Source organism: Channa argus, chromosome 21 (assembly GCF_033026475.1).
Source record: "Channa argus isolate prfri chromosome 21, Channa argus male v1.0, whole genome shotgun sequence".
Taxonomy (NCBI): domain Eukaryota; kingdom Metazoa; phylum Chordata; class Actinopteri; order Anabantiformes; family Channidae; genus Channa; species Channa argus.
In genome coordinates, this window is record NC_090217.1 from 2,993,731 (window position 1) to 3,018,232 (window position 24,502).

At 42.4% G+C, this 24,502-nt stretch overlaps 1 protein-coding gene and 1 long non-coding RNA gene across 15 annotated transcripts in view; one reads left to right on the top strand and one right to left on the bottom strand.

Moving 5' to 3' along the window:
- The window catches only part of LOC137106810 (uncharacterized), a 32,509-nt gene extending 17,906 nt beyond the window's left edge, over nucleotides 1–14,603 (top strand). For 2 of the 7 annotated variants that reach the window (XR_010912013.1, XR_010912017.1), the window contains exons 3-9: nucleotides 7,330–7,416; nucleotides 10,060–10,869; nucleotides 11,208–11,289; nucleotides 12,071–12,260; nucleotides 12,614–12,714; nucleotides 12,920–13,213; nucleotides 13,845–14,603. This is a non-coding gene — a long non-coding RNA (uncharacterized lncRNA). Of the gene's footprint in view, nucleotides 1–7,329; nucleotides 7,417–9,380; nucleotides 9,832–10,059; nucleotides 10,870–11,138; nucleotides 11,290–12,070; nucleotides 12,261–12,613; nucleotides 12,715–12,919; nucleotides 13,214–13,844 lie in introns of all 7 variants that reach the window. The other 5 variants (XR_010912019.1, XR_010912014.1, XR_010912018.1 and 2 more) reach the window with 5 other exon arrangements.
- The window catches only part of shank3b (SH3 and multiple ankyrin repeat domains 3b), a 46,418-nt gene that overhangs the window by 4,978 nt on the left and 16,938 nt on the right, over nucleotides 1–24,502 (bottom strand). The window contains exons 3-27 of one of the 8 annotated variants that reach the window (XM_067490689.1): nucleotides 21,884–22,055; nucleotides 20,417–20,620; nucleotides 19,594–19,665; nucleotides 19,377–19,485; nucleotides 18,036–18,187; nucleotides 17,787–17,916; nucleotides 17,278–17,315; nucleotides 17,042–17,158; nucleotides 16,516–16,593; nucleotides 15,940–16,006; nucleotides 15,492–15,714; nucleotides 14,834–15,009; nucleotides 14,637–14,750; nucleotides 14,422–14,497; nucleotides 13,371–13,453; nucleotides 12,121–12,245; nucleotides 11,123–11,255; nucleotides 10,769–10,849; nucleotides 10,664–10,681; nucleotides 7,280–7,410; nucleotides 6,708–6,801; nucleotides 6,001–6,612; nucleotides 4,028–4,312; nucleotides 1,467–2,766; nucleotides 1,341–1,367 (exon numbers count right to left, since the gene is read on the bottom strand). In XM_067490689.1, coding sequence (XP_067346790.1) covers nucleotides 1,341–1,367; nucleotides 1,467–2,766; nucleotides 4,028–4,312; nucleotides 6,001–6,612; nucleotides 6,708–6,801; nucleotides 7,280–7,410; nucleotides 10,664–10,681; nucleotides 10,769–10,849; nucleotides 11,123–11,255; nucleotides 12,121–12,245; nucleotides 13,371–13,453; nucleotides 14,422–14,497; nucleotides 14,637–14,750; nucleotides 14,834–15,009; nucleotides 15,492–15,714; nucleotides 15,940–16,006; nucleotides 16,516–16,593; nucleotides 17,042–17,158; nucleotides 17,278–17,315; nucleotides 17,787–17,916; nucleotides 18,036–18,187; nucleotides 19,377–19,485; nucleotides 19,594–19,665; nucleotides 20,417–20,620; nucleotides 21,884–22,051 — 4,613 coding nt within the window. In that variant the 5' untranslated portion in view covers nucleotides 22,052–22,055. Of the gene's footprint in view, nucleotides 1–1,340; nucleotides 1,368–1,466; nucleotides 2,767–4,027; nucleotides 4,313–6,000; nucleotides 6,613–6,707; nucleotides 6,802–7,279; nucleotides 7,411–10,663; nucleotides 10,682–10,768; nucleotides 10,850–11,122; nucleotides 11,256–12,120; nucleotides 12,246–13,370; nucleotides 13,454–14,421; nucleotides 14,498–14,636; nucleotides 14,751–14,833; nucleotides 15,010–15,491; nucleotides 15,715–15,939; nucleotides 16,007–16,515; nucleotides 16,594–17,041; nucleotides 17,159–17,277; nucleotides 17,316–17,786; nucleotides 17,917–18,035; nucleotides 18,188–19,376; nucleotides 19,486–19,593; nucleotides 19,666–20,416; nucleotides 20,621–21,883; nucleotides 22,056–24,502 lie in introns of those variants that run through there. The other 7 variants (XM_067490687.1, XM_067490684.1, XM_067490682.1 and 4 more) reach the window with 7 other exon arrangements.

A 24,502-nucleotide genomic window follows, 5' to 3' on the forward strand; every position in this document is an offset into this window, starting at 1 on the left:
TCGGCTGCTGTTGGGTACGTTTCCTTTTAATTTCATTACATAGGTGGAATTCTATGTCAGCCTGCTCTGAATTATGCATCTCGGGGTTAAAGACATACAGCATGCCAAAAAGATGAGGGCCAAAGTCCTCAAAGCCCTTCATGCAGCAGACACAGAAGTGGCAGCATTGTTTCTGTATTGCAAGACAGCTTGTTATACAGCTGGTGTTATACAACACAATGTAAAGGAAAAATGAGATACTGTGACTAACATAAGTTTATTTGGATGTTTAGCTCTTTTAGACACTTAACTTTACATGATTGGCTGAACAGGAACAAATGAATGACTCCATGTTCATTTACACTAACTGTTGTTAGGAGGGCTCAGATCCCCTTTTGACCAGATGAGGACTTAATGGACACCATTGTCATGGCCAACTTTAAAGGGAACTGACTGTATTGGAATTTATAGCATGGATCAGGTCTCTAATTCTTGAAAATGTATTTACGCATGTAGGGTTTGACTCCATTTTCCATTTGTGAAGACATCTACTAAAGTGCTACCAGCTACTGCTACAGACCAGAAGACAGAACAGCTCTCTTTTTTTAGAAAATGTGTTCTGTGCTAAATGCATCAACGGGGCTTTTCCAGCTGTTTTTTCCAGATGTTAAATGGTTCGCTGTAATGCATTAATTGTCCCAGCTTCTGTCATTATATACAGTACAGTTTAGTTCAAAGGTTTGCATCCCTTTATACTGAAATGGCAACGATTACAACAAAGAATTGTTTTCCATCAACACTGCAGCCTCATTAATTTTAAATGTGGTGGCACATGTGACCACGTACACTCGGTCGCAGCCAGACTGTAGACTCGACATCCCGACGCCCTCTTTATGATCTCAGGTGACTTTAATCATGCAACCCTCTCCTAGACCCTCCCCACATTCACACAGTATGTGGACTGTCAAGACACTGGACCTGATGTACTCAAATGTTAGAGGCCTTCAGAAATTGTTTAGTTCGACCTTAAAAAATTTAATTTCTGGTGAAAATTTAGTTCTTGTTTTTCATTTAATGAAAGACAAAAACTATGACTAGACCACTTAGAACATGGATAATTTTAACATGTTGGAAAATGGAAAGCTTGTCATCAATTGCTGTGGATGCTAAGTTATGAGTGGACAACCCGTCTTGTAGAGTTCAGCAGCCTAAGTATTATTCCTAAAATTGATGGGAGTATAATTTGAGATTTTTAGTAGTTAGTCATCTGCAAAGGAGATGCGCGTTAATTAGCAGTTAGCTAATGAAAATCACTGAGATAATGACAAATGGTAAATGTTAACCAGAAATAAAAAACCTACTATTTACTCTCCTGACTGTCCACACATCTGGAACAACACAAACAATAAATTCTGTTAAAACGTGTGCACTCACACAGAGTAATGGTACCAGGTGTGTAGTGCTGCAGTATTTACAATGCAACATACCTTGCACCTCCTACTGGTGATCTCCGCCCCGGGTCGAGGGGGCTCGGCTCCTCTCCCAGAGAATGACTGTCTTTGTTGAGCAGCTGTAGCCGATTGGCCAGATCCAGTCCAGACCCTGCCCTGCCGCTCAGCTCCAGTGCTGATGCTGACCGGCTGGTCAGATCTATGGCCGACCCTGATCCCTGACCTCCCAGCGCTGCGGGACGGCTGCCCCCTTCCTCCGGGCTGAGCCCCCGCCGCTCCTCGGAACGGTCATCCCCTCCCCCCCACAACTTGGACCTCCGTTGGAATAGGTAGCGTGGCTGCCGGCCACCGCCACTGGTGGGGGAAGAACAGAGTGGAGAGGAGGGGGAGGATGCAGCAGAGGGGAGAAGCTCACTGTCTGATGATTGCTTCAGCAGTGGGTCTCGAAGTGCAGATCGGCCCCGGCCAATGGGTGAACGAAGGCGAGGCTTTAGCCCCGATGGGGATGTTGAGGCTGATGATGCAGATGGATGAGCAGCAGGTGGTGAGGATGGCGAGGTTGGAGCGGGAGGAGAGGCCAGAGTGATAGACGGGGGGAGTGAGCTTGGGGAGGAGGAGCTGTCAAGGAGCCGCTCATCACCTCCTTCCTCCTCGTCTCCTCTTTTACCCAGGGAGTCAGGACCACTCTCTACTCCCCCTCCCTCTACACCACGGCGTGGCAGCAGAGTGAGGGAGGATGGGGGAGGTGGAGCAGGGGGACTGGCAAAGGCTGGTGGCGGAGTCACCAGGCCGATTCTGCGCAGCTCCTCCCGAGTCTCCTCATCACTGGATGACAACAGTGCTGGAGGGAGAGTTACTGTGTAAGCACCCCCCTCCTCCTCTGAGCTGCCCACTGTGAGGCTCCTGCGTCTGTCAGTTAGAGCAGAGTGACTGTCATTAGCCAATGGTGGTAGGGGGGAAGGTCTCCAGCGCTCGGGGGAAGGGGCAGCAGGTGATGTTACTCCTCCCTCTGTTTCTGGACGCTCTACCTGTCCATCCGGAAACAGGGGTGGGGTTATGCGTTTATGCCTCAGCTCAGGACTGGTTTGAGGAGTAGTGCGCTTGGTCCGCTGCTCTGGGCTCGTCTGTGGGGTGGTGCGCTTGGATCGTGGCTCAGGGCTGCTCTGTGGGGTGGTGATGGGGGTCCGCTTATGTCTACCCTCAGGGCTGGCAGCTGGGGTGGGGATAGGTGTGGTGGAGGCAGATGTGTGTTTAGTTCGAGGCTCAGGACTTGGTGTACGGGCAGTGAGTGCTCGTTCTCGTGCAGCAAGAGCCAGGGCAAGTGGAGAGGAGGGGTCTGAAGGATAAAACAGATTATGGTGGAAATGTTTCAGTCTGGGTGGATTTTCATGTTTATTGTAAAGGTGGAGTTTCAGAGTGCGCTGTCACTTGGTTTAATTAGATCTCAGTTTATTATTGCTCGTAATTTCTTGGAATAAATTTCTTTCTTAGTACCACAAGCCTCTGTCATAGGTCCTTTTCTATTTTGTGGACTAGTTGAAGGCCCTTTCCGAGTACAGTCTGTCCTAAGTCATTCTCAGTTTTGTGCAGGTTTTTTCCTACCTCCTTAACATTTTGTGAAGTACTCCATGGCACCATGGTGTCCTTTCTGTTTTGATGAGTAAAAAGTCTGTCTTTTGACCTCATTTTGGGAACTTCAAAGCTCTGTCCTCTTCTGTTTTATGTTCTACATTGAGGCTCTGCGTCACCCTGTACTGTGTTCAGCTAAGTACATCAAGAATCTGTCGTCCTCCTTTTTGTGGAGCACATTGTATGTTCTAGGCTCTGCTATTGTGTGGACTATTCCAAGACTTCATTCTCAGTATGTATTCTGTGGTACCTAAAATCTTTTTTCTATGTCTCCCTCTATTTTTAGACTATGTCTTATGCCGTCAATTTTGTCGCATTCCTCAAGGCTGATTTCCTTCATATTTTGTGGACAGTATTGAGACCCTGTCCTAAATCCTGTATTTCAGTGATTCTCAAGGACCCCTGCTCCATTTGTTTTCTAACTAACCTCTCAGTATGCAGGTGTGTTCAGTCAATTGAAACTAGAAGTAAAGAATTTGCTTTGTCTTACCCCAGTCAGTCATTTGAGATGGTATCTTCCTGGTTGTGATTATGTGAACACATTTGATGCAGGTAATCAGCAGTGGGAAGTCCAAGAACCACTGTTCTGTTTTACATATATTTTATAGTCTGTCCTTGGTCTGCTTCTCTTTTAAGGGTTACTTTAAGGTGGCAGCTGTAGCTGAGTTGGTTGAGCAGCAGTATGAACCACATACATGAACCGTGGCGTGGGCAAGACGCATCCTCCCCCCCCCCAGTTTGTCTATAGTGTGTGCTGCTTAGTTGTAAGTGGCTTTTGGATAAAAAATTTGTTTCAACTTGGCAAAGTTATAACCTAATCATTTATTTTCATCACTGTGGAGATGATACAGAATTGATCAAAGGATCAGCCACTCGTAAATGAGTGTTTTCCAGAATTGACTTTATTTTCATTAACTCAAAAAGAATACTGCAGTCAGATTCTTAACAAGAACATACAAGAGACTGACCTAGAGGTTTTCCTGTCAGCGGGTGAAGGAAGGTGTGAGGCGTCGGTGATGGTGACAGAACTGGGGCAGGAGGTGGAAGCTCGCCAAGATCATCCATCGAATGGCTCTGAGTCAAGAGAGGTGGTGTCTGGTTTTCTGACCCTGCTCCCTCAACAGACAGGAAGAGTGAGGACCGACGACCCTGAACACGAGCTCGCTCTGAAAGGACCTGCTGCTGGTACAACTCTGCCCTGCTAGGGCTTCCTCCGTCTGATTTTGATGAATCATGATCTTTTACTCCAAGTCCTGAAATCAAGAGACTTTTGCGTTACACTCGTTTCAAACCTGAGCATTTAGAGACAGAAAAATATTTTACAAATCTTTATTTGTAGAAGATTAGATTAGGTAAGCACGGTCCAGGAAAACTAGTTTCTTTGCTGACAGTTTTCAGGTATCCCAGAGGGTCTGTTCAGTGGCACCAGGACTCATGGTTCTTTTTAAGACATTTCAGGCCTCATCCAAAAGGCTTCCGTGGCTCTGTCCAACTAGCTCAGAGAGACAAATTTACAAACTCTGTGAAGGCCTTAAGTCATTTAAACTTTAATGACCCCTTATTCCATGTTCACTAGCGATGTACCAGTTCTGACAAATTGTGACACAAACCTCCAATCTGTTGTAGTTGTGGAAGACAGAACCATTATACCCCCTCCCTTCATTCTCTTAAGTATTAGTAGCACCACCTTGACACTCAAAATTTGTTACAACATTGTGTAAGTCTGATATTTTCTCGCCTCTTGTTTTAAAAGGACCTTGTCTTTGTGCGCTGGCTTTAACGTTCTGAAAGCAACAATGTGTGTTTTTGGAAGGTTTAGTGTGCTGCGAGTGGTTCAGGGTGTGAGTGTAGTTCATCTGTATTTTGCTCATAGCCCAACAGCTTTACTGGTTTAAAACAAAACAAAAACCGAGCACTCATAGTTTTAACACAATGACCTGGAAAGCAGAGGAATGAAGGTTGGCTGCATCAAGACAGAATACATGCGTGTGAATGAGAGGGACCAGAGGTGAAGGTGGTGCAGGACTTTAAGTATTTAAGGTCAACGGTTCAGAGCAATGGAGAGTGTGGAGAAGATGTGAGTGCAAGCAGGTTGGAACGGGTGGAGAAAAGTGTCAGGTGTGTTGTGTAATAAGGGTATCAGAGAGAATGAAAGGAAAGGTGTTCAAGACGGTGGTGAGACCAGAGATGTTGTTCGGCTTAGAGACAGTGGCACTGAAGAAAAGACAGGAGGCAGAGCTGGAGGTAGCAGAGCTTAAGATGTTGAGGTTCTCTTTGGGAGTGACGAGGATGGACAGGATCAGAAATGAGGACATCAGAGGGACAGCTCATGTTAGATGTGTTGGAGATAAAGTCAGAGAGGCCAGATTGAGGTGGTTTGGACATGTTCAGAGGAGAAACTGAATATATCGGTAGAAGGATGCTGAGGTTGGAGCTGCCAGGCAGGAGGTCTAGAGGAAGACCAAAGAGGAGATTTATGGATGTAGTGAGAGAAGAGGATGCAGAGGACAGGTTTATTAGGAAGCACATGATGTGGTGACCTCTGAAAGTGAACAGCCCAAAGGAAAAGAATAAACTACTTAAAATAGCTTGGATCTTATTTTGATGTAGCTCACAGCAGTGTCTCGTTTGCAACCATTCTTTGTTGATATGTCTTTAGTGGGCACGAAGTGAGTGTTATCTCTGACTTACAAGTTGGAGGCTGTGGTTTCCACGCTATGACACGAACATGATGCATAGAGTAGCTATTCACCAGCAAATACCACTAATACATTACAAGAACTTTACAAAAATATTGTAACAAACTTTATGGCACATAACAAGGACATTGAGTATAAAATAGTAAAACTGACAGGTTATCATGTAGATCAAAAATGTGTGTGTTCCAATACAATTATTGTTAATGTGAGGAATTCTCCAACAATTTATGCATAAATCTAACCTTGTTCCTCGACAGGAAGTTGCTTCAACAAAGGTGACTTTCTCCTTTGGGGTTTGGTGGGAGGAGCTTGCTGCCCCACATTAGCGTAAGGGTTTTCTATGGGTCGTCCGCGGCGCCGCGACAGTGGCGAGTGGCCGAGAGCGGGGCTGGTGCTGTGGAGCGACAGTGTGGAGGTGTGTGTGGCAGTGTGAAGTGTGTGTGTAGCCGTGTGTGTGGCAGTGTGCAGAGTGTGTGTGGAGGCGGCATGTGCATCTGGCTGCTGCAGAGGCGGTGGCATGTCCTGCAGAATGATCATTGACCTCGCCTTCCTCTGGCGCTCAGCGTGTGCGTGGCTCCTCGTTGGTGAGTCGGACAGCTCCTGCAGCCTTGGTTCTGCACCTGGCTTGAAGCTGGAGCGGGTCAGCCCCTCCCCTCTGGCTGGGGGAGGAGGTGGGAGAAAGGAGGGAGGAGGCCCAGAGTCGAGGAGGAAAAGTGACGAGGTGGAGGATGCAGAAGGAGGGGGAGGGGGAGCTGTCTGAGGAGGAGGAGGGATGAAGCTGTCTGTCAGTGAGGAGCTCCGTGGAAATCGGCTCTCGTTAATCAGAGCAGTGATCCTGTCGTCCTCAGGTGTGCCTGCCATGGTAACCAGGGAGACGATGATTTAAAAAATGAAAATGCAGCTAAAGAATGAGACTCGGTGTTAAGTGTGCATGTAGAATGTGTCTTACCAAAACTCTTGGTTCTGGACATTCCTCTGGGTAAAGCCATGGTGCTCTTCTCTGGAGCTGAGGGGGGGACCAGACCCTGACGCTCAAACAAGGACTGAAAACAAGCACATACACTTAGTCAATTGAATTTGATAAAATGTCTAAAAATCCCACTTTGTAACATGTGGAGCCAGTAGAGTTGAAGGAAGGTAACCAGTAAACTGGTGATGGGGTCATGGATGCACATAGGGAGCAAAGGCTGGTTTGTGTAGTCTGAAGAGATACTGTAGCTCAAATTGCTGAAAAAGTTAATGTTGGTTGTGATAGATGTCAGAACAGTTTGTGTCTATGGCTTAAAGTGGGCATGTGAGCATCAGAACTGGAACAGAGTGGCCTGGCCTGATAAAATCCTGTTTTAAGTCATGTAGACATTCAAGAGCTTGGTGTTAGATACCAGAGAATATGTTCAGAGATTTTGTGGAATTCATTTTTTTAATGGGTCAGAACTAATTTGGTGGCAAAAGGGGATCTACTCAATATTGGGCGGGGTCATAATGTTATGGCTAATCAGTGTACATTAATGTTTGTCTTACATTAATCTCTGCCTGTGTGATCCGCCGGCTGGTCGGTCTCTGTTTTACAGTAGCTGCTCTGAAGTCATCTGATGGACGTGCCCTCAGCACAACTTCATGTTGACCTCCAGCCAACATCTCATCTAGTTTCTCTGGAGGTAAGAAAAACACACACACAACATTAGACACATGAAATACACAGACTATATCTACATTAAGCCGGGTAAATCCATAAACACATGTTTTGGGTGCTTTCAAAACAGCATTTGTAGTGTATAAATCTGAGCCTGCCGACTTTGTGTGGTAGCACGTGCAGGGAAAACTGAGCTTCATGGACGGAAACAGGTGGCGGCATTTTTAAGGAACCGGACACATTTGTCTGGGTGGTTCCTACGCTGAGTGTCCACCTGTAGGGACAGGAACCTAGATGTCCTGATCTCAGATTCGTAAGCTGGTTCTAGGAACGTGAAATGTCACCTCTCTGTCTGGGAAGGAGCCGGAGCTGTTGCAGGAGGTTGAGTGGTACCAACTAGATATAATTGGGCTTACACATAGCACTGGGTCTGGATCCACAGTCCTAGGGATTGGTTGGACTATTTATTTATTTTTTTTCTTTTCTGGTGTTGGAAAAGTCGGAGGTGTCAGGTGGGTGTGGGGATACTCGTAAGTCCCTGTCCGACCACCGCTGTGTTGGTATTACTCTTGGGAATTGAGAGGGTCCTTTCTATGTGACTGAAAGTTGCTGAGCGGAATATTCTGTTTGTGCTTATGCAGCAAAAGGCTGGGGTACCACTTAAGAAGGTACTGCCTGGGGAAATAGTTTTGCTGGGGACTTCAAAGTTTGTGTGGGCAATGTTGGAGTAACTTGGAGCAGAGTAACTGGGAGGAACGGTCTGCCTGATCTGAACCTGAGTGGTGCTTTGCTTTTGGACTTCCATGCTAGTCATCGGTTGGCCATGTTTGAGCATAGGGTTGTTCATAGGTAAATCTAGTACCAGGACCTTAAATCAATGATTGACTTTGTGGTTGTAACAGCAGATCTGAGATCTTAGGTCTCGGACACTTGGGTGAAGAAAGGAGCAGAGCTGACAATTGATCAGAGTTGGATCAGATAGTAGAGGAGACAGACAGTTATTTTAAACCCTCCATTATGGAAACGGCAGCTTTGAGTTGTGGTCAGTTGGTGCCTGTCATGACAGTAACCTGATGACACGCTGGTGGACATGAGTGGTAAAGGAAACCTTCAAGTTGATGGAAGAGTACTTTTTGGGATGCTTGGCTGAGGTGATGCAGCAGATGGGTACCTCCAGGTACCTCAAATGTAAAACTTCAGGTGAGGCTATGGAGAAGGACTTTTGGTTTGCCAGGCCATCTTGTAGGAGACCCGGTGGGAGACCCAGTACATACTGGAGAGATTATACGTTTTATCTGCCCTGGAAAAGCCTCCGATTCCCACTGGAGTAGCTGGAAATGTTGCTGCAGAAAGGGACGTCTAGAAAGCTTTTAATAAACCTGCTCCCACTGGCTGGGGATAAGGGAATTATGAAAGATGGATGGACTTTTATTAAATGTTATTAACCCAAAATTTTGCATGATTTATTTTTGGCTTGGTGTCAGTCCTGCTCAGTAGGAAGAGAGTCACTTATTATGTTTTTTAAGTTAAGGGAGGTTTATACAGAAACAACCTGAAATGTTTGGTATTGAAGCACTGTTTTGGCATCAAAACAGCATTTTCGATACCCGGCTTAATGTGATTTCAGACACAGCCTCATGCTGCATTTGCATGACCACAAACACATTACTTAGCTTACACCAATCAGCCACAACATAAAAATGATATGAGTAATAAATGCTGATGTTTCACAGGTTAATATCCACACAGAGTGGTTAAAATCAACTCCACATTTACCAACAGTTATCTTTGACCCTCATTTGTTAATTACTGTGCTATTACTATATATTTGCCATAATTTAATTAAAATGCCTTGTTTTGTTAGTGGAGTCTTCAACTTTTCCCTTTCAGGCGTCAACACGGCAACTCGTTTGCCTCCATCTAACTCTGTCCTCTGCATCCTCTTCTCTCTCACTACATCCATAAATCTCCTCTTTATTCTTCCTCTAGACCTCCTACCTGTCTCCCTGATCACATTAGCTGTAGTGGTCCAGTCTTCCAGAAGCACCTCCAAACCACCCAGAGTCTGTCTCAGCTCCTCCCTGGAAACTACACAACATTCTTCCTTTTTCATCTTCCACCGCTTTCGTCCTCTTCATCTTTCTCACCACCATCCTGTGTTGTCTGGCTACACTTTACTCATCTAACTCACTCCAGAATTTCTCCTTCTCTTCTAACTCACATCCGACCTGTGGATCATAACCACTAACAACAATTTCCAGCTTCAGACTCATCAACCTGTCTGATACTCTTTTCACCTCTAGAACATTCCTCACAAACTCCTCTTTCAGGATAACTCCTACTCCATTTCTCCTCCTATCTGAACCATGGTAGAACAACTTGAACCCTGCTCCTAAGCTTCTAGCCTTGCTACCTTTCCACCTGGTCTCCTGGACACACAGTATGTCCACCTTCCTTTACCTGCTGTATTTCTCCTATAAGTGGGAATAGTGCTAATTTTGTTTTTTAGGGACACTTGCAAATCTGATTATTTGCTCATATTCTTTTGCCAAAAGTTGTTTTAATTCTGTTGAATACTTTCTCAAATAGACAATAACTAGTCTGAAAACGATGAAATACTTCCATTGTTTATTGTGTAAAATTTTAATGATTTCAAATTCCACTACAGGTTTGGATGAATGCAGAAGACTCCACTCCTAGGAATAGGCCACATTATCCAAAAGGTCCTACTGTTGCCAGTGAACTGCTACTAAAAAGCTACCAGCAGTATGTGACATTACACAATTGTTTAATTTTAATCTATTTATCAGTTGACCGAACACAAAGTAATTTATACGAAGAACAACCATTTTATGAGTCCAAGTGGACATTTGTGCCAGATGTAAATACTGTTGACATGAATGGGTGGACGAGAGTTCAGTGACTTTAACCTTTGACCTATTTGAGAAATTTCTACAGGGCATTCCGGTGAACGCAATCGATAGATGGGTACCTTTTTTTACAAGAATAGGACGGAGAGACATACAACCCTAAAACGGGCCTCTGGCTTTCGCTGGGGTGAAGGCATAAAAAACAGAACATGTCTGAGGATGTGTTTAGTGTCCTCAGCTATGACCCTGGCTGCTGCTCACTGTAACAGGATGACAATCAAACATCATAACCAAAATCATGCCAAGACACTAACAACACCATCACAGCAAGAAACAAAAAGCTAAGCCACGAAACGCCAAGCAGCACCATGACCACTACACCTTCAGGCCCACGTGACTCACCAAAGCGTCTCCTCCTGGCTGCAGAGGGAGCAAAGATCAACAACACACACTTCTACACTTGGATTCAATAATGTGTGTGCATATGTGTGTGTGTGTGTGTTGTACCTATCTCTTCCAGGTCAGCGGTCATGGATTTGGATCGCAGTGTTAACGAGGTACTGGGAGCCCGTTTTGGAGGGGGTGGACCTGAGAGTCAGACTCACACTGTAAGTAAAGTTGTGCTGCACGTGCAAATACCTCTTGTGGTGAGTAGACAGCAACATAGAAATTAGTGAAAGTGTTATCACAAATCAAAGTGTTCAGAATTTTAGGATTATCCTGTATCTCTCTCTTTTTTTAAATCATGTTCCTTTTCATACAGTCTCTAAACACAGTGCAGCTACATATAGCCACACCAAATGTAAAACACTTGTTTTATATAAAGCGCTATTAGAAATGAAAACTGATTTCTGTACACACCTTTCTTCCTGAGAAGGTTGGATTCAGATTTTCTGGAAACGGATACGACTTTCATCAGCAATCTACTTCCTCCCTGTCGGATTAGAGCGACGACCTGCCGGTGACCCACCTTCACCACATCTGTACCATTCACCTGGACAGCAAACCAGTAGGCTGGTGATTGCAGTGTAAGTATATTACACATCACCGAGGACAATTTTTTTTTTAGGCAGGTCTATAATTATACATAGACCTATATATGATCAAGAGTAAATAATAATTTTTTTGGATACACGCTCGTCCAAAATCTGACTGTATTTTCCATAAACTCTTTTTGGCCACCTCATTCATTTTAAATGGGGTGGCCAAAACATTAGAACTCTCTCTTAATATAATTTACCTTAATAATAAACATAGTAGAATTAAAACCAGACAGTTTTAACCTAAAACACAGAGAAATTCTTTTTACCATCTTAAAAGGAGAATTCATTGCAGAGCTGCTGCACTGGATTGAATCAGATTGTACAGGTCTGACTAATGAAGTCACCAGTGAGTGTATATTGTACTGCTCCATATTCTGTTTTTAACACTGGCATTCACAGGATCCACCCATTGGTCCCTTTGTTGCCAGGGGACAGAGTGCCAAATTTCTCTGCTGAATTTAAAGGTGCCTTCAAAGTAGGATGTGGCCCCTGAATTGAGACACCGCAGTTGTCCCGCTCAGCACCAGCACCAGCAGACGTGCTCTGTAAAATTTATTGGTACTGGCTGCGTGAAATTATAACTATTGAATGACATCATTTCCTGTAGACAAGAAATGACACACTTTATATTTTGAAGAATCTGCTCTGCCAAAAAAATGCAGTAGGCAGTGCAGTGGTCCCTCCTGCTTGGTACTTTAAAAATAACTACATTTATAAAGCATTTGAGTTTACGACTTTGTTTTCCTGTTTCTCAATGTCTTCTCAGAAGAAGAGGCTTGGGATTGAAGGGGGTCAAATAAGTGATCTGGGTGTTACCTCTATGAGGAAGTCTCCAGTCCGAAGCCCTGCTCTCCAGGCCACCCCCCCTTGGTCCACTGACTCCAGGTACTGCAGAGCGGGAAACGCAGGGGTCGGGGCAAACTCCTCAATAGGGGTCTCAGCTTGAAAGGAATGGGGTAATTAATTTTTTTTTTAATGCATCATGTACTTTTTCTTTCTGCGTGTCAAACATAGAAATAAACTAGAGCAGGAATCTCCAATGCATCATTTTTGTTCTACCAGTGGCTTAGTCCCATTTTTGAGGTACAAATATTAAACACGAGTTCAGTCAGTAAAAAACTGCTCGCATTGCAATCAGGTTTCCATCAATGAGCTAAGCTGCTGTGGATTTTGTTGGTCAGCTACTCTTGATTAATGTTCTATTGAAAATCCTCATATCAACAGAAATAAACTGAGACGTGTTGCCGTCATTTCAGTGAATTATGCTGTGAGTTACAACACTAGACCTTTTTTATGTCTTTGTTTTCAGGTTGTCCGTCCCATTGGTGTAAACATCTACTTGGACTCAAGGATGAACTGATTAGAATAGAAAAGAAAATGGAAAAGAGTCTAGACAGACCTGCAGATAAAGTAAGTTTACGCTTTGTTGGAGGCATAAACCACAAAGTGGTATTTCTAGTTTTGGAAAATGAAATGACTGCATGTACTGCCAACAGATTTACTCTGATACAAAGGTTTAGAATTACTGAAGGTTTTAAAGTCTCCTTTAAGTGCAACACCTAAATGCACGAATCACATACATGTAAACTAAAATGTTTTTTTTGATTTGTTAAAGGAGCAACATCTGAAGAGTACAAGGATGTAGAATGTGGTCAGCGGTTAAAGGGCAACCTCACCAAATTTTTACTTGCTTTCTATGGCTTTAGTTTAGGGTGTAAATGTACATTAATGCTTTTAAACTTCCCTATTCCAAAATATTTCTCTGCTTCTAGCTGAAAATGTGCTCCAGATGACATCACCATTAGGAGTTCAGATGATGTCAAGCAGGTCGACCATGATTACAAGATGACATAATCGGAAGTGAAGTCTCCTCCCAGTGATGCCATCTGGAGGCATTTTTCAGCTACAGGTACACAGATATTTTGATGGCATTTATGTACATGTGCTACCCAAACTACAACCATAAGAAGCAAGTTCACAGTCAGTGAAGGTGTCCTTTAAACTACAGCACATATTATGAAACAACACAGGAAGGAGTTTTTCCTCTAAAGACAATCAGTTTCTACCTTTAGCTCCTCGGAGGACGAAGCCAAATCCCTCGCTCTCTCTCTTCTGCAGCACGGCTGTTTTCTCCTCAATCACATAGTCACTGATGCACAGAAGAAACACATTTATAGCACATATGTAGCTTAAACCTTAAATGATGTTTCACACACAGCTCTGATTTCACAAGTTGAGGGGGGTCAGTAAAAATGTACCTATATATTTGAATTACAAATAGATGAGATAAGCTCCTAAATTACACACATTGTTAAAGATTACACCCGTAGTTCCTTTGCCTCTTGAACTGGTGTTTATGTGATGTTGTACGAATCTGAATTCCTCGTTTTTTCATGCAAACCCCACAGGTACCGTAGACCACCCTTAACCTCGTTTTCATTTCCCTCTACCTTCTTCTAACCAATCAGAATGTCTCTTGTTTCAGCTTGATCAGTCAGTTTTACAGCATATTTATTCTAAATTGTTAATTTCTATTGCAGAGCGGGGTCCAGACTGTCAGATGGTGGAGCAGAGGGGCTTGGTTTTGAGTTTTATACTAATGCTTTAAGTACAAGAGCTTCTTCCATATCTCTGTTTAGAGGTCAAATTATCTGCATAAATGTAATAAATTACTTTTGATGGTATATGGTCATTTATTTGAGTAAATCTTGTGTATTCTTTCTTTTTTCCAGATCCCAAATATTCATAAATTTGTCATAAATAAATCTGTCCTGAACTTTTCTGTAAAATAAAACTGACTCTACTTGTTCACTTTGTGCATATTATTATTATAACAGATAACTTCTTTGATGTTTTACACATACATGTAAACATTTTAAATTGTTTAATAGTAACCTATGGATGATATTCTTAGAACATGAATAGTTAGAGTTCATACTACTGCGTTAAAATTTAGTTTTTTGTTTACAGAACTGAAGCAAGTGGTAGAAAGTGACAAATACATTTAGTCGAGCTATTCTATAAAATATTAAACAGTAGCCCAGTTGTATTGATGCCTAGAGATGAGGTTCTATTTGTAGTGGAACGTATTGGGTTTGTGTAGTGGTGGCATTATACCTGTAGGAGGTGTAGTTGTCATACGATCCTACAGTGTAATGTCTGAACAGTCTTTTGGTGCGGTCCTCCCTCGTCTCTGAAACATAAAAGCACAGTATGTTTAGAATTAACCACACTGTACAAATGTCATGAACGTGTCTTATGTCAGTAAATATTTAATAAAACTTGAGTGTCTGAATCCACCCAGTCCACTGTACTGTGTGTTTAATATTTACCCAATCTCGGGTCATATTGTCTCATCTGGACTTCTTCCACACAATCAGCAGGAAACCAACCGGTTCTTCCTTTAACACTTCCTTCCCAGAATCCTCCTTCACCTATAGACAGTACTGTAGGGCCACAAAACACTCATTAATACCTTTGTACATACACAAATCATGAGATATATAACACCTCCAACTTTGTTTCTCACCTTTGACCCTCTCTCCTCGGTGCAGCTGGATCTCCCCAGGACCCTGGGGGACGTGGGACCGGGTGGCAATGAAGGTGCGCCCTGGTACGGCGCTGTATAGCCTTCTCTTCCTCATCTGTGGGGTCAGGGGAGGGGAGGAAGGGGGGCTGTTTTCCACATGACCCCCACCACTCGGGCTGCAGACAGGTCCCAAACAGACATCTCCAATTTTAAATGCTGTTTTTAAGCCAGGTGTTTAATGGCCAACCAGGAGACAGTGAAGCCACATTTTATACACAATGAGCAAAAACCTAGCTCGACTTCATTAATGCAGGACTGCTGGAACATACACACTCATGTTCAGTGTGCTGAACAGAAACTGTGGGTAAGATGGCTGCTTCAACACAAACCATGTTTTCTGTACCGGCACGGCTGCCAACTACATCAGTAGTGTTGCCTACACGTTGCTTTCTAGGTTTTTTGTGCATTTGTGTTTTTTTCCCTGATCTGCACGCACTTTGTGGGCCTCTTTGGATAATAGCATCAGTCAAATCACTAAATGAAAACATAAACTACACCAGTACGCAATAATCCCACTAGACAACTTGTGTTGCAGTAAGTAGTTGTCAGTAACCTAACTGTGTACACAGCAAGTGTCTTTATGTGTAGGTCAACATACCTGAGGCGGCGTGTTTGTCGTCGAAGCGAGTGTGTATGTGTGTCGTGGTGTGTTTCGAGGCTTTGAAGGGAGGGGCCAGGAGAGGAGGCTGGGCTTTCCAGAGCGTTGTCACTGGCTGAGCGAATAAGAGAGCGAGGTGATGACAGTCCGTTTCCAGCTGGCGTCCGGGTCACGCCGACTCGGCGGCGTTTGGTGTAGGAGGGAGTTTCTCTGAAGGGAACTGCTTGGGCACACATACACATATATACAGAGTGGCACACGCACACACACACACACACACACACACACACACACACACACACACACACACACACACACACACACACACACACACACACACACACACACACACACACACACACACACAGAGTTAGCTAGCTACTGTAACACATGCCAGTACTCACATATAGACACACTGTAGATGTGTTTAAACTCTCAGCCAACTCACCAACGTCTGAAGATTTGTGGATCTTAATGATTTCTGCAAGGTCAAAGTTTCCAGCAATGATCGCCACCTACAAACACACACACTAAATGGTAAAAAACTATCCAAACAAAAATCACAGGGGCTGTGACCAGAGGGTTGCCGGTTCCATTCCCAAACTAGCTGTATTAAAAAATGGGAGCTGCTCTGTGGATCAGACTGTAGATGGGCAGGAATGTGTGTATCACTGTAAAATATAAATACAGTTCTGCAGGTATTTCAACAGCATGGCTCAGTAGAAAATGAGTGTGTGTGATGCCTGTGTGCTGTCCAAACCTTTCAGCAGTGAATTTGACAAAGGAGGAGAATTGAAGCAGCTGAAATCCTTATTAATTAGGAAAAGGAAACAATTGACTTTCAAACTGTCCCACTACCAACTTCTTTCAAACTTGTTGCTGGTTTCTCAGTTTTAACATTTAAAATGTGTCACTGTGCTATATAATATCAACAATATGTTTTCAATGATTTGCAAACCATTGCATTGTTTTTATATTTACATTTTACACAATGTGCCAACTTTTGTGGAAGAGGGTATTGTACCTGAAAGGCAGTCTGGTTGTTGTAGTTTTTGATGTCCTTGTTGGCTCCTCTGAACAGCAGCACTCTGGCACAGCTGTCCTGCAAAACCAGCAGCAATTCTTTTAATAAACATGAAAAACATACATTTAAAAATGATAATTATCAGGGTACCCACATTTTGTGTAAGAATCGTATTAATGCGTGATTCATTATTTAGCGTCTGATTATATGCGTGAGGACACTTTCTGTCCGAGGATGTTTTTGGACACACACAGACAGAGAGCCGCGGTTACTGTGTGTACGGACTAACTTAGTCTATACTACGACAAGCAGTTTCTCACTGAGTGCTGGTGTAAGGACATGTGTTGTTCATGCTGAATTCATGCCTAAACAGTAATTTCACAAGTTTCCAGCTGCAGCTTTGTTTCCAAACTGTGAAAATGTGCCCACTGAAATATCATGACAACATATTTTCTTCCCTCCTAGTGAAACCAGGACTTGAAATGTTATCATTTAGATTTCAATGTGTGAATATATTGTGGTTTACCTGGTTGTAAAGAGCACAGAGGTGTAATGCGGTGTTTCCCGATGCATTCTGGGAACTCATGTCAGCGCCATAAAACAGCAGGTGCTCCAAGTGCTGCACGTTACCAAAGCGACATGCCTACACTCACACACACAAAATCAGAATTGTACAGGGTTTGAACTGATTATCAGTGCATTTATTTAATGAATTGTGGGTGTGAGAGAAAGACTGTGTGTGTCTGTGTGTGTGCATTTCACCTGATGGATTTCCTGCCACCCGTTCTCATCAGTTATCCCTGCGAACCATGACGAAATGAAATTGTTCATCGGTGTGGTATTTTTTCACAAATATTATAAATAAATAATAAAAAGGGTCATACAGCAGTTTTTAATAGGCAGCAGGGATGATGTCAGCCACACACACACACACACACACACACACACACACACACACGTTTGTCTCAGTTGTGAGGACATTGACATATGCATTTCCTGTACTCTTATCCTAACTATCATGACTAAATGCCTAAATCTGGTTTTACCCTGAAAGTTAAAATGGTCACAAATTCTCTCTCTTTTGCATCATTTTTATATCAACAGCAGGTGTTTTGTAACTGCAAACAGCAGATCATACATCAGCTCCTTGGAGTAGTCAACCAACAAAGATCACACAACATTATCTACGCTGTTACAGAAAGACGTGCACAAACAGCCATTTGGTGTCTTATAATGACAACAACAGATTTGACCCTTTTGAGCCTCCTTACCAATGGTGGCGTGGTCCTGCAGCAGCAGTTCACAGCAGTAGGGGGCTCCACCAACCATTGCAGAGTGATAGAGAGGAGTGAGACCTCTGCTGTCCTTGTAGTCTGGAGACGCTCCGAGGTCCAGTAGAGTCTAAAAGGACCAGGACACAGAACCAGAACATTAACAGTTAAGGCAGTGACATGTTGATGTTACATGGACCAAACAACACGGAGGATTTCGAGTTGAAAGGGTAAAGTTTGTGTTCTCACAGTGAGAGAAGCGCTGTTCCTGCAGAGGACGGCCCGATGCAGAGCGGTGATCCCGTCTCTGGTCCTGAAGTCCAGGTGAGCCCCACCACTGCGAAGAACTTTAATCAACTCACAGCTCTCCTCCAACTGCACCGCCAGAGTCAGAGGACACTCTGAGAGACAGAGACAATGCACTTAGGTTGGATTTGTTATATGTGAGCACAGCAGAGCACAATAAATAAAGCTTCTCTATCGACGGTGAGGTCATTTCATCCCTGTTGTTAATCGTTACATAACATAAGGATAAAACTGTTTTCTGAAAGCTGCTGTTAACCAATAGAGGTCAGGCACAAAAACAAATGCTAATGGCTAAAAAAACTACAAAACTTCATTTTAATATGAAACAATCTCTGTAAACATGGTGTGTTTAATGAACATGATGCACTCACTGTGTTGTCCTATACATTTGGGATTTGTGATTATAAGTCAAAAACAAATTAACCTCTATTCATAACACAGTAAATAGTTAAAACCATGGTAAGTATGAAGCTGTAAATGTCATTACTACATTTCCAAATGGATGCTGGTGCAGAAGATATTCTGACTGATGGATCATTCAGTTTAAATTCTTATTTACCTTTAAGAAAGTTATTAACTACAACGTAAAAACTTTTGTAAAAAAATGGTGCTTCGTGGTTTATTATATCATATAAAGCTAAAGTCTGAATGAGAAATTATGAGTATTGGTTGGGTTGGAGATGAAAATGTGACATGTTGCTGATGTCCATAACTCAGCTTTATATAGCGCTTTGTAAAACAGCTTTGATGACTTGTTAGGAAGTGGTACTGTAGCCCATGTTGCACTGATGATAGTAAGAGCTGCTTTCATGATGCTGCAGACAGGAAACAGGTAGAAACACTGCAAAGATGTGTGACGTCTTTGAGCGTAGACTTTATTCCATGAGCTGACGTCAATGTGCTCTCTGCAGCTTCAAGGATATCAGCTATACATAAAACTGTTTTGATGACATTTTCCAGGTGAAGGTCCCCAATCCGTTCTTCTTACAGTGTGTCCTTTTTTAAATAAAGTGTTTTGGTGTGTGTGTTTCTGTAATAATAGTAATAACGCAGTTATAATAAATGTTGGTAAACTATTATTAAGGGCTTAGGGTTTTACACTTTCTAATCGATATCACATAAATAAATATGGCTTGGGTTAGTCTGTTCATCAGTCTTGTTGCTTTGAGCATTTGTGCTGGCTAAGCTAAAACCACGTTACCATATAAGGGCATAAAGAAACAAGCGGCAAAAGAATCTCAGAGCTTTCAGCATTTCTACGAGCAACATAACATTTGTTCTCACCCCCGCTGTCAGAGTCATGGAAGTTGGGGTCCAGGCCTTTTTCCAACCATTTGGAAACCTTCTCCACATTCTTCTGATGAACATGCTCCATAAAACGCTTCAGATTGGCCTGACAAAACACATTTTTAGTTCTTTAGGAAGCTCCACGTGTACACTGTTATAATTCAGCATCGATAAATTATAAACCACAAAATGACCAACTGTGTGTCGTGTGTACCTTGGTGTGTAACTTGGCCAGCTGTTTGTCGTCCACGTAGCTCTGCGTGTAAACTCTCCTCTTATAACGAAACTGCAGGGGAAAAGAAGAAAACAAAGCAAAACGTGACATTAATTGTTCGGCATACACATGGAGTTTTATCAAAGTGAAACTAATAACTGACATGTTGTGTTCAGAGTCATCACAGCTCTTCACTGTTTAACAAGTACATAATAACATGGATGGAAACACGGAACAACCACACAGAGACACAGAACGGCTACAGAGAGAAAGAGACCAGAAGGAGAGATCACATCACACCTGTTTGCTTTCCATGTTCTCTTAAGATTCATTCACGCACTTCATGATCTTGCAGCTGTCGACTTTAGCCTTTCAGTTTTCCCCAAAAATAGATGTCAATTAGTTATTCTTTGAATAGTTATTGTATTGTACACTTTAAAATAGCTTTTTTGGTGCATTGGTCTCACACCGTTTTTTTTTAATCAGCTTGTCAGAAACCTTCTGAATTGCACAGACTTGTATTATGCGGGTCAGGCTGGATCCACCTGATTTGGTCACTTATTAAAAGTGGCAGACTGATGTAGGATCTGTAGGATTGTGAGATGAAGGACTTTTACACTTCATACAATATTCGTGCTTCTACTTACGGATGAGAATGTTACCACACTGTTAGGACCTCGTGTGCTCGGAGCAGAGAACCACGTACTGAGAGACGGACTACCGCTTTGTTGGTTTGGAGTTTTTGATGGGAATTGTTCACAATATAAAATACTGAATAACATCAGATTCCTCCTTTAAATTATGTACTCGGGATAAACGTTACCTCCAGGTATGGGATGGGTGTAATGGGAGGGAGAGGATACTCCTTCAGCAGTCGCTCCTCATCCAGAAACTTTCCTGCTCGGCCGTTGAACGCCGGCTGGAAGAGACCATAGTTCAAAACATCCGACAGAGACTGAGTCAACGTCACCAGAACCCTCTGCTTACTGGTCCAAACTGGTAACTCTGGGTCCAACCGCAAACACTTCTGAGAGAGCCAGAGCCAGGGAAACAGACGGACAGAGAAAGAGACAGACAGACAGCCACAGACATACAGACACGTTTGTCCTGCTGATTCATTCATTTACTCCTCTTTTTTTTTTGCTTTGTTTTTGCATGCGTCAAGTCCATAAGTATAAAAGATAAATAAAGAAAACATTACAACCACTTCTTATAGGCCCCAATTCTAGGGAGTCTAAAGTAATTGAACAAATCCTAACCTAAGGTTTTAATAAAGGTTGTTTATCCAAAAACTGCCTCAAGTCTAGAACACAGAGACATCACCAGATGTTGTGTTTCTTTCTTTGCCAGGTCAAAACAAATACATTAATCTACATTAAATGCATATTCAATATTCTCCAAATAGAACCTAAAAACTTATTTGCTTCTACTAAAAGAGTGTCTGTCGGTCTATAGCCTGGATTAGCTTGTTCATCTGAGCCATGGACCTCTGTTGTTGTCAAAAACTTTCAAAACACATTAGCCAGACAAACCGCTTTACTGCATTCTTTGTTCCAAAATATGTGGTGGAGACAAGGTTGAAAATGTTGAAGTTTGTGCAGAAAATAAGGAGACATTTCGTGGGGAACTTGCTCCTCCACAGCTTACAAACGTATGTCAATTCAGAGCATTTGGGGCAACAATAAACGATTTTTGGACAAAGCGTTATAGAATGAAGAAACATGTCAAGTCGGGTGTGATGTATTTTTAATCGTTTTTGATAAACAGGTCTATGGCCCAGATGAAAGAGCTAAACCTGGTAACAGGCTAACAGACACTAAAATGAAGACGGAACATTGTCGATTTTCCCTAATAATTTAGAAAACTGCCAAATGACTCTTCACAAAATGGATAGCAGCCACACCTAAAAATGTCATTAGTGTTGGTTTCAGCCTCGTTATCCTTCTTCAGTGGCACTGACAGATCTTTGGACCATTAATAACGACAGACTGCAATAGCCACACTTAAAACAAAGTATGGAGGGAAGATCACAACTGGGCATGAAATAGTTGAGCAGCTAACTGTCCAATTATTTTGAAGACCCTAAAAAAAAAAGACTCTTAATAATTTTGTCAAAAGTCTTAATATTGACTTAATATATTAAAGGTGATAGTCAACACTTTAAACCCATCTTCACTGTATCATTAGTGTGATGAAAACACATACTTACGGACTTGACTGTGTATTAACCGTATATTTATGTACTGTAATACTGCATGTATCCATGCATCTGTATATATGTGCGTGTTACCGTCTGCTGCAGGTCTGGGATGCCAATGCGGACGACAATGCTGTTTCCAGGGGGTGTGTCATCCGCGTCGTCGTCCCTGGCAACAGCAGAGCCTGTCGGGTTGCCGTTAGTAACCGCTTGTTGCCGCGGGCGATCATGTTTGGTGTCAGCAGCCGGACTCAGAGGCATGTGGCTGAAATAAACACACACACATTATGATTACAGAGGTACACACACGCACACACACGGAAATTGTTTTCAGGTAGATTAAGTTGTTTTAAATTGAATTTTTTTATTTACATAAGTATTGTTCAAGTACAGTTTCAAGTATTTTCTTTTGTTGCCACTTCAAACATCTTGTATACTTTTAAAGCCTTTTTATTTTATAGCCTTTTTTTTTTAGCCTTTTATTCTTTCCCCAAGAAGAGCTACTGTAGCACAGACAGGTTCCCTTCACATCTCTGACCACTGCATACTGGAAACACCCCACGACACCTCTCTCTGTGGACCTGTGCTCAATTGTTGGGGCCTATTTAAAAATTCTAAGAGCACATGTAATTTTTTGATATTTGTATGAGCAGATACTTGATGACACGAGCCGGCTTTGTGTCTGCTTAGGTTCGGCTACAGCGACTGGTCCAGCTGGCTTGTTGGGATGTTTAACAGAGAAAGGTTCACTAAGTTGTGTAACCACCATCAGTGTGGAAATCACCAATAGCCACAGTGATTAGAAAATCTGTCACCTGGCTTCTAAATCAAGTGTGTGAGTCTGAGAGTGCAAGCTGGAGAAGACGCTGAACCTAATGTCAGGGGGACTTCAGTGAGAACAGAGGCATTAGCATGAATCTGACAGCCTCCCACAGAAATTTCTCACTGCAGACACTTTGCATTTTCAAACACAGGTCTAAGTGAAAACAGTATTAATGGCTGATTTCCATCTTTCTCTGCAGGCCAAAATGTAACTCCGCCATGTTAACGTAATTAAGTCTAAATGTCATGTCTGGTGGATTTCTCCCTGACTGTGGGACGACATCTTATTCAGATTGTCAGCGGGCTCTAACTCTGAGCTGACCTCCACCTTCTCCGACGCTAATAGTGGCCTCGGGATGCTATATCACATCCTGTTTTTCCACCCTCAGAAAATTGTGCACGCACACAGAAATATCACCAATTTTATGACAAGCTTGGGACGGTAGAAAAATGAAGAGAGTTGGGGGGGTGGGGGTGAGGATGTGTTAGAAAACACACTTTCTCCACCATCACTTTGTATGAATAATGGATGTGTTCAGTAACTAACTGACCAGGATAGAAGTGTTCTGTTTGTAGATATTTGTGACTTTGGTAAAGATCAGATAACATTTCTTGGCCAACTCCTGCAGAAAACCAAATAATTTTGAAGAGATCTGTATTTACTTTGACATTAATTTTTTTTGTCAAATGAAAGCGAGAAAGAAAGAAAGACAAAATAAAAGTTCAATGTTGGGGGGTGATTCTTTTCTTTACCCACTGTAATTTGGATCAAATGGACCTGGCAGAATCCAGAAATACTATCGAGTTCTCCTTGTAATGTGTCTAACTTGTTGGTCTATGACCAAATCTCATTAACCTCAGGTATATGTTTTGTCTGGTAGAGCAAATTGATGATGAAATTTAACAGAAACCTGCAAATCACAAAGCTGCATTTTATGACGAAAATTCCAATTTATTATTTAAATTTTTTGTATCGGTCTGTGTTTAGCACTAAGTAGCATGTTTTCGCATTCTAACATGCTGAACTAAGATAAAACTAACATTCATGCCTAAAATAAAGCTTTACAACTTTCAAAAAGGCTGGTACAACTTTTCGCTTAGGAATGTAAAGTTAAAATCATGGCTAGCTAAGGTTAACTAAGGTTAGTAGCACATATGTTTTATGCAGTTTAAATGGCTATATGACCAACACCAGCAGCAAAGATGTGAAATTTCTTTAATGATAATCAATTATCAAAGTCAGGATGAACAGTTCCAGCTCATTTTACTTTGCCACAGATTGTGCACAGAGCAAATGCCACTTTGTAATATTTGAGTTAATCATATTGTCTTTTAAAAATATTGTAGTACACTATGATGCATTGTAAAATTGGATTTTCTTTGGTTGTGGGGGGAGGCTTTGCATGTATTACAAGAATATGAAGCGAGATGACGACTAATTGTGATATTCGCTTATATCCCACCAAATTTCTATACTGTCCATAGTCACTCATACAACACTGGAACTACTGCTGGTGTTCTTCTTTGTTCATTACTATGTATTAAATTATCTTTTTGAATTAATCATCATTGCTGCTAATTAGTAGCCGATTACCATTCATGCCAATAGAGCAGAGCTGGAGTCAGAACTTAATGGCTGCTTCCATTACAGCTGAGGATAAAAGCAGGGAGGGAGGAGGATGAGTTGTGAGTTGTCATAGAAACTGGAATAGCAGGGAATCCTGTGCTAACCCCACTGTGTCACACTGTGTGTGAGTGTGCATTTAAAAAAAGCCCCCTGATCTACATCCTCGCTGTTACTATGGCAACGCAGCTGAACAATTTTCGCAGTTCCCATTTAAAATCCACCGACCTACCTGCTGACTATATCTTTCTCTCTCCCTCCCTGCC